The sequence below is a fragment of the Nicotiana sylvestris genome, chromosome 3, assembly GCF_000393655.2.
Source record: "Nicotiana sylvestris chromosome 3, ASM39365v2, whole genome shotgun sequence".
Classification (NCBI taxonomy): Eukaryota; Viridiplantae; Streptophyta; class Magnoliopsida; order Solanales; family Solanaceae; genus Nicotiana; species Nicotiana sylvestris.
Window position 1 is genome coordinate 206,093,637 of NC_091059.1, and position 16,963 is coordinate 206,110,599.

Below are 16,963 nucleotides of genomic sequence, written 5' to 3' on the forward strand. Positions count from 1 at the left end.
CCCTGCTCCTCCACCTACAAGACCAGGTCAAAGATATTTTGAGTTTCGAGGTTGGTTTAACTCTAAGGGTTACTGGAAGGGGAATCACGATTTGAAGAAATTAATTGCAACTTTCTTGATTCCTACACAAAGGGATAAGCTTCATAATGGTACATTTCGATACATTATGGCTATGGAGAATTTCAAATGCAGTATGAAGTTGGTTCATTGTCTATGTCTTTCTCGAATATTCACGAATGATCGAGACTCGATTAGTTTCAAGATTTTTGGCCATGATGTTTCCTTCACCCTAGAAGACTTTCACATTATGTGTGGTTTGCGGATCACATCATATAATGTTGAAAAACCAATTAATCGAGAGGGAAATATTCTGAAGCGCTATTTTGGTAAGTCTAAGGGTGTGACTTTGAAGGATATTCGAGATTTTATGACTCATAATGAAATTCCAAAGAATGATGTGAATCACATACACGTATGCGAGAGCGATCGTGATGCTGTGAAGCTTATGAAAATTCTTGTTGTAGAGTCTATTTTGTTTGGGAAAAAGACCGAGTCATTTATGATGGAGGAGTATGCATCTATTGTTGAAGATGATAAGGTTTGTGCTGAATATCCTTGGGGTAATGTGGCTTATGATAAGCTCATTTACTCACTGAAACATGCATTGGACAAGCAAAACAAATTCCATGCAACTGAGTATAAACTTAGTGGATTTCCTTATCCGTTATGTGCTTGGTTCTATGAGCGCTTCCCAGATATTCGGGAGAAGTATATAAGAGAGGATGAGTACCTTGATACCCCTCAGGTTCCCGGGATGTTACGTTATGTATGTGTGGGAGAGCCTAAATTTCCCGAACTTTTTGAGATATTTAGTAGTCATGAAGCAAGTTACCTTTTTTTTGTCTTTGTGTTAATATGTTGACGTATTAGTTTTTTTCTTCTCATAATATACTTTTTTGTATTAAATAGAAATATCGCAGCTTTAGGGTATTGGATATAATTCCTACATAAGAGGAATTGAATTTAATGCCTTTAATTGGCCAATTACCATGCAGCCGGATTCGTTCAAAGGTACTTAACGCGGGTCCTTCAATTGGTGAATCACCACGTACTATGAGTCGATCAAAATAATCGAATCAAACTCATGTTATTGGTGAATCACCACGTAGTCAGAGTCGATCAAAAGAAGCGAATCGAACTCCTTTTATTGGCGAATCATCTCGTACCCAAAGCCGTTCTTACCATTCTACAAGTGACTTTGATGATAATGAATTACCCGACACAATATGTTCTGTAAGTTTTGATATGAAGTTTTTTGGTTTTGTGTTTTGTAAAAGTACAACATGTTTTTGAGTTGAAGTTTTGTTCTATATCTGAATTTTTGTTGTGTGTCTATTCTAGAGATTAACGATGGAGGTTCAAAGGCATGTAGAAAAAGAAAGAAGCACAATCGTGAAAGAAGTTTTTAATAAGTTTAAAAAGGAGGAGCGATCTGCTTTTGTGGATGCAGTTTTTGTAAAAGTGAAGGTAAACTAATTTATAGAGAAGTCTTTTTATTTCTGCTGATGTTATTCAGATTAATCATTGTTAGTAATTTTTTTCTAGGAATATTTCGATGAGAAGTTTGAATAGTTGTTTAAGATTGTCAACAAATCAAATGGAATGGATGATGACAATTTTGATTTGAGTAACCATCGAGAATATGATAGGGGGAACGACTGTTACGAACATCCATCAGATATTAATGTTGTTGATGATGCATTAGATAAAGTCGCAGATGTAAATGCTATACGTGAGGAAACGACTTTTGTAGGCGATCAACATGTTCAAGAACAATTTGAAGAGGAACGTCCCAGTGCTGATAGATTGAGCAGAGACGGAAATGATGAAGCACAGTTATCAACTGAGAATATTGGAAGCAAGCAAGGTGTAGATAATCAAGCTGTTGAGACTGAAGAACATAATGCTCATGATGCATTGTGTAAAGTCGCAGATGATAATGCTACACATAAGGAAGCGGATGTTGAAGTCGATGAACATGTTCAACAACAAGGTGTAGACGAACAATCCAGTGTTTGTAGACAGAGTAAAGATGGAAATGATGAAGAGTTAACAACTGAGAAAGGTTTAGATGATCAAGTTGTTGGCACCGAAAAACATGCACCGAGTTGTCCTTTGGAAAGTGATATTGGAAAAGGCAATTTGTTTGGCGATAGAGATCAAGCACATGTTTGTACTTTAGAACTGAAAGCGAGTGATGTGTCTAGCACTATTGGGAAAGACGATCGATATGCAGGATTACTAGCTATTTGCAAAGAACTTCTAGGTGGTGATATACAGGAAATTGTTACTACAAGTACAAAGTATGAAGTTTATAATATTTCAATGATACCTTAGATTGGAGCTGAAGTTTTGTTTCATGTGTTTGTGTTTTTTGTAAAAACTACAACATATTTTTTTGCTGAATGTTTTGTTTTGTAACTGGTGAACTTTTGTAACTGTCGAACCTAGAGCTGAAGTGTTTTTTTTGTAACTGTCGAAGTTTTTGTTTGTGACTGTCTAACTTCAGCCTTCTTAGAGTTGAAGTTTTAACTATTTTTTTTATAATATCCTGTAGTGAAATTTTCACTACAGGTATAAATTTTTTCTACGTTATATATATAGAAAAACTAGTTGATCTATTCACCCTCTTTATGAATATGCAGTGGAAGTTGAAACCAGTCGTGCTTCAATTGACACAACTCAAAAACTCTCTGATGATGCTGAATTGAATGAAGGTAGAGTTGAGAAAAACCTTCCAGAGAATACTCCAATGCTCCTCAACGTTGGTTCACAAATGAATGAAGCTGTAAATACTGATATTGACAAAGGCATGCAGCCTGGGGACCACAGCGGAAGATAAACGTCAAGGTATTCTATAGATCATGAATTTATTATATTTGATTGAAGTATATTTTTTACAGTTTAAAATTTTACATACTTTATTTTCTTTTTTGTGTTTTTGAATGATTTTTCAGAAAGACTCGAGGCAGCTCAAAAAGAATTTGGTGAGCTTATGCAGATATATGAAAAAGGAGAAATACATATATTCACACCTGTTGCCTCACAGACAGGTGTGAAGTATGTTGGTATTATTTATAAAATTTAGTCAATATTATTTAGTTTTTTTTGCATGAAGATACAGGATCAGTTGGAATACAAACACCATCTATGTCACAACATTTAGACATGGTAGTTATTTTCTGCAATTCAGTTACAAGCTGTTTTTTTGCCTAATGTTTATTTTCTATCAGTTTTATTTATGTTTATATTTTCCTTGCTTTTGCAGATCTCATCTGATGCATCGGACTTCTTCCAAAACCTAAGAGAAAGAAGATTTCCAGTTCTCCTATGTGTGACACCAGTGATATCCCCAACTTCAATTTATGTTCATTTTCACTTGGTAGTACACAAGGGACTGATTCAGAAGGTAATTCTACTGCTGTTGTTGTTCGTGAAGAGACACGAGAACGTCATGAACAGCAGGGAGTTGGTCAAGCATCTGCCACGATGGTTGTAGTTTTTCCCCCTACTGCTGAACAACATCAGTTAGTTGTGACGGAATAGCAGGAAGAGCAAGCAAAAGGAAAACCAGATAAAAAAGGGAAAAAGATTTGTATGAAGAGTATTTGGTTGAGAGCTCCTTATGTAGTTTATAAAAAAAAGGGGGGGGGGGGCAAGATTGGAAAGTAGGAAAGTATACAAGAAGGTGTCTCTTCCATTATGTTAATCAAGATAGTGGATTGATCGAAAGATTTGCAGAGTGGTTGGAGATGGATGCCAGTGAATATGATTCCAATCAATTCAGATTAGCTGGATTTGATATTGCGAAATCATTCTTTACCGAGCTTATGGATCCTGACTCTGATCTCGCGGATGAAGTAAGTTATTAAGTTTGTTTTTTGAATTGGTTTTCAACCGTATTTCCCAAAACTTCAGCTTATTTTTTATAGTAAAGTTTTTGCACTGTAATTTGGAAAACTTCAGCTTTATTCATAGAAAGTGTTGAAGTTTTTTAGCTTATTTGCTAAAACTCCAGCCTAACACTTCAAACTGAATATGCTTAAGTTTTTGTCATGTTGTTTGTAGTTTTGTAATGCATTTTTTCTAAACTTCATAGTGGTATTTTCACATGTTATCATTTGTTGTTGTTCATTTGCAGCATATTGATGTGGGCATATATTACTTGCGCAAAAAATATTGCTATCACCTTCCACGTTATCCAAAATCAAGATGAGTAGTAACAGATTTACTTTTCGATCAGTATATGACTAAGCTGGATGGTATTCATCCTTCAGAAGAAAAGACGAAGATAATTAACAAAAGGAAGCAAGAGAGAATGCAGGATAAAAAAAGAGCAAATCAAAGAGAAAGAGGATATCCAAACAACGGGCTGAAGAAGAAGAAGAAGAAGCGGTTATTCAGCCACTTATGGACTTTAGTTGGTTTGAGGAAGAATCAACGAATGAAAAGGTGGCCAACTACGTAAAAGGTCTCGATCTTTCCTGTGGTATCTCATGGGCATCTGCTAGAAAAGTATTTTTCCATTTCGACTTAAGCCAAGGATGAGTCAGACATCTACGCACTACTTTTTTGGAATTTTGGACTTTAAAGATAAAATTATATATGTGTATGATTCCATGGGCAATGTAACATACGATTGTGCGCTTGTACATGTTAGAATTTATGCCCGGTTGATCCCACATTGTCTCAAATGCTTGGATTTTGGGGCACACAATAAATTTTGAGATTGATTGTTTGCATCCTTTGATACAACAACAAATAGAACACCACGATATTTTGACTTTAAAAATATTGCATCTACTGCAATAACGGGTCTACAGTAGGACCAACCAGCTATTGATGCCGCAGGAGCAAAGAACATGTAAGCAAATCTGTACAGTGAAACATAAAAAAAATAAATCATAAGATGTGAAGTTTTTCAAATAGGAACATTTGAAACTTCAGGCTGATGGTTAGTATTGTTTTGCTTACCTATTCTGCGCATCTATTTTTATGCTTGTGTACGTTCCTGGGTTTTTGCCCACCATCATGTGTAGGTATGAAGGAAGAATCTGGTAGTTCTTTTCAGGTGTTCCCCTTATGCAAGCAACAACTTTTTGAATAGCACGCCATGCCTTGTGATAACCAATGTCAATTCCAAATTTCTTTTTCATTTCATTTTCTACAAAGGCTGGTGTAACCTCTATCTTTTTGTCTCGAACATGTTCTATAATTTGTTCACTTATAAAATTTGATGTAGCATGCTTCTGATCTGATTTTCTTGCATCAACCGAGCATTCATGGATGTTATGATATTTTATCACCCTAAATAGTGTGAAATTTTTTATTCTGGTAGCACGTACATTCCAACCACATTTGTCCACGATGCATTTCAGCTCGTATCTCTTTAAACATGATCTAACAATAGTGAATTCAACTTTCTGGTTTATATCCAAGCTGCAGAAAAATTTAGTCATGTTTTGTTTGCTTTCAAAAGTTGATCCAACTCTTACTTCCTCAGGCAACGCATCGTGCCTACGTATTTTACATGGTGGAGATTCTTTCAGCTTTCTCCTCACTCTTTTTCTTGTGTTCTGAGAAGCACAAGATCTTTCAGCAATTTCTTCAATTCTATCTGATGTTATCGGTATAAGCTCCACGTTTACTTCATCTTCGTTGTTGCTTATCATTGCAGAAGGTAACAAAAAGCTTTGTTGGATTGTGTGCTGGTTGTCAATTTGCATTATTAGTTGTCCTTCTTCTTCTCGGTCATCGACAAGCTTGTATGAATTTATTGGAGGAGGGGGTAATTGTTGCAGCATTATATATTCTGAAGCAGTTGTAATGTTAGAAGGTTGTTGCTCGTTGTCTACTTTCATTATTGACTGTCCTACTTCATGTTGATAATCAACAAAAGGTTCTAAATCTATCGCATATGCAAGCGATTGTTTGAATGCTGCAGATTCTGAATGATGTATTTTTTCGATGATGAAATGACAATTATTGTAGGGTGAATCAATTGTAAGCAAATGTATACAAGTACTGATTTCTTCATCTGAAGTTACAAGAATTCCTTTGCTTGTATTTAGTTTGATATCAAACTATACTTTTAGTGCATATCTGGTTGAATCAATATTTGCAACTTCACTAATTTTCTTCAGGAAAGTATTGAATGACATGTGCTTATTAAGTAGAATAAGTTTTGTATCATGATCCAAGTATTTAAAATCAGGAGTCCAACTCCCATTGAAAGTTATAACAACGCAAATTGAACTCATCCTGCAGATTCATGTTAGTGACAAGTATTAGGAAAGTGAATAGAAGAATTTTTAGGTTGTTTGTGCTGAAATTTTTACAAGTGAACTAAATCACTTAGGCATCTTCTGCTGAATTTTTTTGGAAAAAGATGTATGACATAATTAATGAATGCTGCACAAAAAACTTCAGCTTATTAAGTGCAGAAGTTTTTAGAAATAAGCTTAATAACTTCAGCATATCAGTTGAAGTTTTTTTGAAAAAGCTGTATGACAGAGATTCATGAATTCAGGAAAAACAACTTCAGCTCATTAGGTGCTGAAGATTTTAGAAATGAACTAAAGAACTTCAGCACATTGGGCTGAAGTTTTAGCAAATGAATTCAACAAACTTGAGCATGTTTCAGCATTAATTGCATAGTATACAGGAGTAACCTACACAATTAAAGTAGTAATTATATTGCGTTGGGGGTATGTGTTAGTGTAATAATTACATTCCTATCACATTCATGCACGCTTTTCATTAGACAACGTTTAAAATTCCTCTTTGCCTTTTCATATACCATGCAGAAGTTTTCCCCCTATATAAGCACGCTATTCCTTGTGAGTTTATTCACTCAAACACATATATTCTAGCAGACACAATAAATACAAAAAAGGAAAAAATGGATGTTGTCATCAGGCAAATAGTGGAAGAAATCAAGCAAGACATTATAGAGGCTTTTGAACTGAAACTGGATGAGCTCATTCACAAGTACGACAGGGAGCTGGAAGAAATTAACAACAAGCTTGATGCGCTTGTGATGTATGCAAGATTTGATAATCTTTATGATGAAGATGCTCGTCCATCTGGTAGTGACGACGATGATGATGATGATATGGACGATTAGTTTTTCTTTTTGTTATTTATATTTATTTTGTTATTTATGTAGTTTAATTTATCTTTTTTGATGTTTAATGAAATATTCAGTTTTTGTTTTAAGTTTTTTCTGCGTTTTTTTAATATTAATTCTATTCAAAGTCGAAAAATAGCAGAGGAAGTGAACTATATAAGTTCAGCAGGAATTAAAAAAACTAATCCGAATATTAAGCATTTTTTGGTATGAAGTTTTTTCAAAAAATCATAATAAAATACACAGTGCTTGATGAAAACTTCAAGCATGAACTAAAAATTCTTTTAAACTTAGAAAATAACAGAACAATTAACAAAAATTTATCCGAAAATTATATATTGCACGACAAAATATTAAGCATTTTTAGCAGACGAACTAAAAACACTTCAGCATACAAAAAATTATATGAAAAATATTTTACATATTCCTGAAAACATAAGTATTTTTTGGTATGAAGTTTTTCCAAAAAATGATAATAAAATACATAGTGTGGGAGAAAAACTTCAGCTCCATCAGCCGAAGTTTTTACAGATTAACTAAAGAACTTCAGCACCTGTGCTGAAGTTTTTTGTGCAATATGAAATTTTAATTTAGATTTTATTTTTTACCCAGTGTAGGAGGAAAACTTCAGCTCCTCCTGCTGAAGTTTGTAAATATTAACTAAAAAATTTCAGCACATATGCCGAAGTTTTTTGTGCAATATGAAATTTTAATTGATGTTTTATTTTTTTACAGAGTGTAATAGGAAAACTTCAGCTTCTCCTACTGAAGTTTGTAAATATTAACTAAAAAACTTCAGCACCTATGCCGAAGTTTTTTGTGCAATATGAAATTTTAATTGGTGTTTTTTTTACCCAGTGTAATAGAAAAACTTCAGCTCCTCCTGTTGAAGTTTTTAAATATTAACTAAAAAACTTCGGCACCTATGCCGAAGTTTTTTGCGCATAGGTGTTGTAAATATTCAAACACTCATATAATGTTTTAATATAATTTTTTCTTCGTTGTGTTATTTGCCTGCTCGTTTTGCTGAATTTTTTAGATATGAACTAAATAACTTCAGCTTGTTTCAGCATATTTGTCGGATTAGAATGTTAGAATTCATCGTCAACTAGATTTAGAATGCAAATTCAGCATATCAGTGAAGTTCGTCAAACAATTTCAATCAATCAATCAGAAAACATGTAATTCAAAAACTATTTTGAATTCTGAAGATGAATTTGAATACTTACAATGTATTTTGTAATTTTGAATTTTGAATTTGAATCTGGTTCAAATCTGGTTTGCGAGAGGCGATCTCAGGAGAGACGGATTGATGGAGGAGATACGAAGAAGATCTGGAATTTGATTCTGGGTATGCTTGATGCATCTTTTATATGTTTTGGAAGGGGTATAATGGTCATATTATTACGGATTTTTTGTTAGTTGGTTACAAAATCAATAGTTTTTAAAAATAGGTATAGGTTAAAAGGTGGCATAAAAATAGGGTACGACTGCAAATCGCCCGTGTAATTTGCCATCAAATGAAAATGACGAAATGGCTTCCTTGCCACTTAAACTTGCATCAGTTTGTAAAGCCGATATATAAACTCTTGAGTTTCCCATTTGAACACCTTTACTTGAAAAAATGGCTACTAATAAACACTTTTGATGATGCGTGTTGTTCAATTGCTGCTGACATGGATTTAATTTAATATTTTATATAGCCACATCATCTATTCATTCACATTTGTTGACACCTGTATATTCAAGGTCCCAATTTGTGGGCCCTTTACTTTTCATCTCTTTTCCAACATCATCCTCCTCTTCATCATCAAGCTCACTGCCTTCATCTTCTTCTTCATCTTCATTCTCCTCAAACTCAACTGCTACACCAACATCATAATCAAGAGCTTCATCACCATTATCGCGACCATCTAATTGGTAGTCAGTGATGAGTCGCCCCATCGACACCGACTTATCAAACACCTGATCTGAAATAAGCTTTAACAATTTTTCAATTTCTAATTTCTAACAGCTTTTCAATTTCTAATGAAGCTTATTGGTCAGAAGAAGGGAACGCCTACGAGGCCTAACTCCAATTTGAACATATACGTGTTTGCCTTGTTTAACGAGAACCTCAAGCCTGGTCCTAGCTCGGACATGAATTATGGCCTCTTCAAACCCGACCGATCTCAGGCCTACCCGTTAGGTTTTCCGTCCGTCGACGTCGTCAGTACTAATAGCAGCAGCTCAGGTGGTCATTCTGGATTTGGTAGGGAAGACTGTTGTCATTTCCTAATTAATTTCCAAAAGGGGATCCCGATGCTCTTTGGTTTAGGATGGATCCAGACTGAAATAATCTTGAAGATCTAATTACGGACTGGAAGTTAAAATACCTTCAAAATGGCCTCTTCCTCCTCCTAATCATCACCAACCTCATTATTCTTTGTGACTATCTTAATAGAATAGCAAGTGGGTGCACCTTGACATTGCTCTTCAAGGAGACATTTGCCAAATATTGTTTACTGATCTTGAACACATGCTTCGTCAGACAGCATGAGGGGAAAATAGAAAAGAAGGAGAAAGGTCTTTTTTTTCTTTTCTTTTTTTTCCTTTTTAACAAAAGTAATTACTGTCCACGCACCTTTGTAGCGTGATATGCACACAATTTAGTCATGTCAGCTGCGCCGCTTCCACATAGGCATAGTCAACGGCCAAATGTGTTTATTAATTTTTGTTGCATCAAGTTGGAGTGTTCAAATGGAGAAAGTGCAAGTTCATGTATCGGCTTTACAAACTGATGCAAGTTTAAGTGGCTTTACAAAATGCAAGATTACTACGTCTTTAGCGTAAGAGTATTTAGGCTATACTTGTAATAAGTGATTACTTAGATTCATTCAAGCGGAAGTGTAATTCCACACGAAGAAAACACCTTGAACAAATTATCATTAACAATGGCAATAATGACAATCCATCATTACACATCTCAAAAGAGAACTCATCATTCCGCAAAATAGTCTCCCAAAATGAACAGATTCCATTTGGCCATACATTTTGACAACATTTTTTCAAATCTTTTTTGAAAACATTGTTTGTTCATAGATTAATGATCTATTTTTGAAAAAAATTCTGAAATTATTTTTCAAGTTCCCAAAATCTAGTTTAAGGTAGATTTTGGGTGAAACTTGTTCTCCCACTCACAAAACTTCAATTTTTTTTCAAATAAAATGCATGTCCAAACATAATTTCAACTTCCAAAAATTATTTTTCAAAACTACTTCAATTTTTTTTTTTTTTTAAAGTTTCAACTAAATCTATGTCCAAACGCTAGCGAAATCCTTAAGGGCTATTTCATACTAGGGAGGATATTTAGCTGACAAGATCGTATTCCCCATTTAATTCATACAATATGTGACTGCTTCAATCTTCTGTCGCAAATAAAATGGAGATATATGTTTAAGCCTTACCTATATAAATTAATTTTCGAGCTGAAGAAGATTATGAAATTATTTATTCTCCCATGGAGTCATAGGACAGCAAAAAGTTCACACACTTGCATAGTATGTTAAGCCTTACCTATAGATTTACGTGATCTTACATATTATACTTTCAAACTTTACGTACACCATATTACATATTCATCTCATACAAAGGTTACAAAGTGCACATCCTATAAAACATATCAGGTTGCTGGTCTAAGGTAAAGAGGTAAATAATGTCTAGGATCAGGATCCGAATTCCACACTGAGAATGCACTTGTGCATCTCATGTATTTCTCTGTCATTTCAGGGAAGTGTCGATCTATAACATCTTTCAATGTCTCTGTCTTGTTAACCCATTCGAAGCCTTTCTCTGTGTAGGTTCGCGCATTGAAATTAGTTGTAAAGAATCTATCAGCTTCTAGCCTCCTGAAGAAAATAAAAAGATTGTCACGCACTCACGCTTATTAACACGAAGACCAATTCTATATTTTGCACATACTACTGCAACATATTGACTTACCTTGAAGCAATGAGCAGAAATATGTTGAAAGCAGTCTCACTAATGGCAAAGCCTTTAATTTTCTTCTCCGCGTGTAGACCAACTTGGAGATCTAGCTTCTCAACATCATCACCATATACTTCTCGCAAAGCCTCAATTACTTCTTCATCATCAGTTAAATCTTCCCACTTGCTAATTGGTATCATCAGCAAATTCCTTCTGAACTCGTTGTACCGTGGAACTCCCCTCTCTCTATCTCTATAAACTATTAAAATAGTAAGTCAGTCTGTAGTTTCTATGATATAAGAGGACAATGTTTTATGTCAATAGGGAACAACGAATAAACATACTTTCCAATGCAGCCATGTCAACTAAATCTGGTCTTTCTTCTCCATCAATATCATGAGGAACAAGATTCCTCATCCACGTCGGATAATTCCACAATGTAGCAGCTCCACATGACTGATGACCCATTGATACCAGCATCTGCTCTATACCAATTTTGGACAAGCTTTTTTCTCCTTCTTTCCCGATCATTTCTGTCATAGGAATCCTGATCAAACTAGACAGTTAGAAAGCACATACAGTTTCTAACTTTCTCATTTCTGATTTCAATAAATCTGGCCTTTTTGTGTTATAAATCAAATGTGTGGATCAGATCCTGAAATCAATTTCTAGAGTTTATAATGCAAAGTGTGAGTAATTGGATAACATACTCTTCTTGAATAGGCAACGATTTGTCTTCTGAAGTAGTCGACTTCAAGTCCCTCAGAACAATTTTTTCAGGTAAAAGTGAGTGCATTCTATAGACGCTAACAAACTCTTCAGTCAATGAGTAGGGAGTCCCGTGATCTCTGGGCCTTTTAAGTCCAACTAATCCACTCAGAATTGGTCCAAACTTAGGTCCTAACAAATCTTTGATTTTCTTCCCCAAAAAGCCATACCTGAATCAAAGTAGACTCTGCTAGTTAACATTAGTAGTTAATATTATAGTCATTCGGTATTCGCAATGCGAAGCATGATGCATGACATTTGATGATCATGAGAACTAATTGAAAACTGGGAGCTGCATTGTTAATTCAACCACAGTTATAGCAGACAGTTTCAGGCACTAGCTATTTTACTACTTTACCCAACTACACCATATAGGATTACTATTTTATACTACTATAAAGGGCAACCCAGTGCACTAAGCTCCCGCTATGCACGGGGTCCGGGAAGGGCCGGACCACAAGGGTCTATTGTACGCAACCCTATCCTGCATTTCTGCAAAAGGCTGTTTCCACGGCTCGAACCAGTGACCTACTGGCCACATGACAACAACTTTACCAGTTACGCCAAGGCTCCCCTTCACATGGCAACAACATAGGAGTACTATTTTATGCTACTATGTTTGCAAAAGATGTCGCTGCGCCCATGTCAGATCTTCCAAAAATAAATTACTTTTTGGGGAACCGACACAGATACGATAACATTTTTGGAGGATCTCGCCAACATAGAATTTATCAAGTACCTAGCAATGAGCTTACCAGTTGATCCTCATTCCCGCCACTATAGTATCAGTCTTAACAAGTTCAATTGTCCAATCAAGGGTATGGATTTTAGCAATGACTGCTGAAGTTATCAATCTTGCATGTCGGTACAGCTTTTCATCGTCAAATTCAGGGTAATGTTCCTGAGACAAAAATCAGGCTTTTAAGCAAATTCAGTTCTTTTAAGGTGCACAGTTATCCTGATGAAGCTGAAAAGGAAAACATACTTTAAGCATATCGCATATGGCATTATGTTCCTTCATAAACAAGGCCTGCAACAGAGAGAAGCCTGCCCAATTGTTACGAACATCTCCAGATATTGGAATGCCATTATCGTCATGTTCAAGAAGTCCATCTCCTGAGACCCTGAGCTTTCCATCCTTAAATGTTCTCACCCTAATCATGCCCTCCTTATTATTCCCATATATTACACTCCCATCCCTAGCAAAACAGTAGGAACATATATCATTCATCAGATGAAATAAAACTCCATCATTAGACTAACTTCTAATCTGCATTAAAATGAACTAAGCATCAAATTGAGTTCCAACTGGACAGTGTGGACAAGAGGTGACCGGCATATATGTCAAAACGGAATAATATTTCCACCTCCTTTTCCCCTCCATCTCCATCGTAGTTGTTACTTCACTCTTTTAGGAAGCTACTAAGCAGCACTTTGATACAGTATTTAGTTGAGTTTACTACTGATTTTAATAGAACCTATTTTGCTCGACTGAATATAACATGCAATAGTCTCTCTTGAAGTTTCTCTCCACTAACAAAGAATAACCTGCTATTAGCACCATTCGATTGTGGGTGTATTCATGCTTTTATAAATTTATGACAGTTTTAGATTTTGGGATGCAAGAGCATGGACTTGATGATGTATTTATCTTTGTTCTTCTTTCCTTGTCCAGAATCTTGTCGGTTTAACAGGTAATTCTTTTCCACCAGTGTCTTATATTATTAGCTGAGTCCATCTCCATCACCAGTAGGGTATTTAGTTTTATTGCTGGCTTTGGAGTGAATAGAAGCACAAATAAAGTCACAAAAGTTCAAAATATGAGAGAACCTTTTAAGGTTTCTCTGTGGGGATTTAGAAGTTTTTGAGTCTACTCACCACCATGGGGTCCTTGAATTCAAATGCCCAAACTTCAGATCAGATGAATTTGTGGGAAGTTTTTTGGTCTTAAAGAACTTAAATGACTTCAACGGACACCCTGCTACAACATCTTCAGGAGCCCTAAGCTCTACCTGTCAAAAAAATTGTGTTAGAGAAACATAAAACACACCTTTACCATGACCTTTTAATCTCCTCCCCCTTAAAATGGAAAACAAAAACATTGATATCTTCCCTAAAACCTTCAAGAACTTTCTTTAACAATCAAACAGCATAATATCCTCATAGAGCAAATTAAATACCGACTCTGACAAGTTAGACAACAGAAAATGGTCTCCCACCAACTTTTGCCAGTTATTGCAACAAGTGATGAATTCTTTCATGCCTTTATTGATGCAAAAAGTAGGTACCTGTTCAGTGTCCTCCATATGGTCATTCCAATCATGGATCATAAATTGTACCCACGCGCACGCTATCATGTTGAATTGGCTCCCACAATCTGTGCACTTTCTCCTTTCCAAGAGCTTCGTGGCCACTGTTACTGGATGAGGTTCCAGCAGCTGCATAATCAAATGATATTGTCAATAACTCATAAATGAATGAGAGATCTCAAGCTATAGATTTCAGATAGTGATATGACTATGGCACATTTATTGGATCATGCTAATTAGCTATTAAAAATGATCAGAATGAAAGAATTGAAACAGGTTCAATAAACTTAGCACAGCTGAAAGAATCAAAGAAAGCTTTGACATAGCAAAATGCTGTGAATTTGCATGATTGTTTGAATTGTTAGCGCGATTACCCCATAATTTGAAGTAGATGGTGGCATGTTGCGACCAAAGAAGGTTCCATGACTGCCCACTAAATGATCCGCAGGATGATTGCACGTACCATCAGCAGTCCGATACGAAAACTCTTCTGTATCATATTTCTTGCCATTAACTTCTCCAACATGTAAGAGGTTGTATCGCTGGTGCAAGTGTCTTCTTAGTCCTAGGTAAGCCAATCCGAGTAACACTGGTAATCTATGCCATAGATCAAACTTGTCCAAAAGATGTACCACCTGACATATCAAAAACAGGAGCATTAGTAAAAACACTATTCTAGTTTGTAAAGCATAATATCACAGCTGTGCTCGTATAAAAGAGGGGAACGGAGAACACTAACAGAGAACAAAATTGTGTCGAACAGAGACATCTTTGCAACAACATGCCGGAGTTGAGGGTGAACAAAGGCTGCAAGAGAAAATGAGAATGCCATGAGAGTTTCTCAGCTGTTGACCTGTCAATGAAACAAAGGATTGATTCAAGAGATTTGGTTATGAAGACTGAGAGGGAAGATAGCATTTAAAAGAGCTGAATCAGTGTCAAACCTGACCTGTTTCCTGTCTTCAATTACTCATATCTGTAGGCCCAATCAAGATTGCTGCAATCAACTGTCTTCAATTAATCTTTTTATATTACAAGTGACGCAAATCGAAGACAAGTGTCCAATATCTCGTTATGGTGATATCTTAATGAGCTTGGGAACTATTACATCAGTTAGGTTTTACCAGAACAAAATTTTGGATTGATGAGAAATATATATACTAGTAATTCTTTAATTCAACAACAACAACAAAAAACCCAGTGATTCCCACAAGTGAGGTCTGGGGAGGGTAAGATGTACGCAGCCTTACCCCTACCCTGGAAGGGGAGACAAGCTTTTTCCGATAGACCATCGGCTAGAGAAAAAAAAGACTGAAGATAAAAAAGGGAACAATAGTAATTCTTTAATTCGACGAGGATTAATTAGCAGTAAACAGCCAAAAGGACCCTTTTTGAAGGTTAGAATAAGCTACTTAGAACATTAACAACAGAAACATTCTTTTCGTCTTTCATATTTAGAGTAGTTAACAATCCATAAATGATGCTCTTAAAGAAAAATATCAACATCTGATCAAATATTACTCCCATATCCTTCTGACCTTATCCATCCCCTTTAAAGGCGCCTTGACTCAGAACTATGTATACATACAAAAAAATATTATACATGTATACTAAGATCACATTTACCGAACACACAGGCACCGGGTTGAACTGAACCTAGTATTTTGCACGAAGAGAGTATATTTATATGTAAAAATTCACAAAAATTGCAACAAATAGTAGGTCTGAACTCATAATTGGTAAAGAATTTCATAGCAAATTAATTACCTCCAAACTAACGAAGCAGTTGAAGAATAAGTAAAGCCAGCATCAGCTTCTTACTTCTGCCATAGTGCCATCACAAGTCACAACCCAAAAAGAAACTTTCTAGGCTAAATTTATGTAAAATTATACGTGAAATCAATGATCTTTACTCACCAGGCAAGGGTTTTGGAATAGTAAAACCAAGACGTTTTTCTTATTCTAGGAAATTTGACGCAAGAAAATGTAAGGTTTGGGAATTGGTAAAGTTGGAAGCAACATCTATATAGTATCTGTCTACTTTTTCTAAAGCCTTTTCGAACATTATTTATTCTATTGATGTTCACACATTATTTTGGGAACAGTAACTTCGTATGAGATTCTAAGAAGCTGATGTGACGTTTTCATAACACGTTCACAATATTCCAAATTAACTTAATTTAAAAATACACACTCTCCCCTTAATTTATAATTTAATCATAGTAAATCAGTATGATTTTACGTGAACATCTAGTTCGAATAAGTTTTACCATTGCAAATACCATATTGTTACGTCCATAAAAATTACAGGAACTTAACTAATCAATCATATGATTCTTAAACAACATGGGATATCGACTTTGCTTATGAATTTAATACGTTGGATGATACAATGATCTAGAAGGAGTATTAAAGGGAGAGGAAAATTAGTTCATCTTAAGCAGAAGAGAGGTATTTATGTTCGTAATTAATGTCAAACGAATAACTAAATATAGCTGGCCAATAATGGCGTTCTTCTAAATAACAAAATGTCAGTTCTTATTTTAGCCAAGTTCTTGTAGTAAAAAGTATACATTTGAAGCCGCACATTAAAAACGATGACAGGGAAAGTAATAAAAATTCATGGAATAAAGAAATAAGAATATTTGACAGCTGACTAAAATTGGTAACTAACGAAGTGCGTGTAAACGATTAAAAAATAAAGAATACATGCGTACTAAAAATAGTACAT

At 35.3% G+C, this 16,963-nt stretch overlaps 1 protein-coding gene across 1 annotated transcript; it reads right to left on the minus strand.

Annotated features, from left to right (window-relative positions):
* Positions 1-10,729: 10,729 nt before the first annotated feature.
* On the minus strand, positions 10,730-16,268 carry LOC104240825 (alpha-dioxygenase 2-like). Its single transcript, XM_009795712.2, has 13 exons — positions 16,150-16,268; positions 16,000-16,055; positions 15,182-15,229; positions 14,972-15,085; positions 14,607-14,867; positions 14,212-14,361; positions 13,802-13,935; positions 12,909-13,122; positions 12,679-12,824; positions 11,866-12,093; positions 11,500-11,702; positions 11,171-11,414; positions 10,730-11,076 (listed from the first exon to the last, which is right to left on the minus strand). The coding sequence occupies exons 4-13, from the start codon at positions 15,062-15,064 to the stop codon at positions 10,851-10,853; spliced, it is 1,899 nt and encodes a 632-aa protein (XP_009794014.1). The 5' UTR covers positions 15,065-15,085; positions 15,182-15,229; positions 16,000-16,055; positions 16,150-16,268; the 3' UTR covers positions 10,730-10,850.
* Positions 16,269-16,963: the final 695 nt, after the last annotated feature.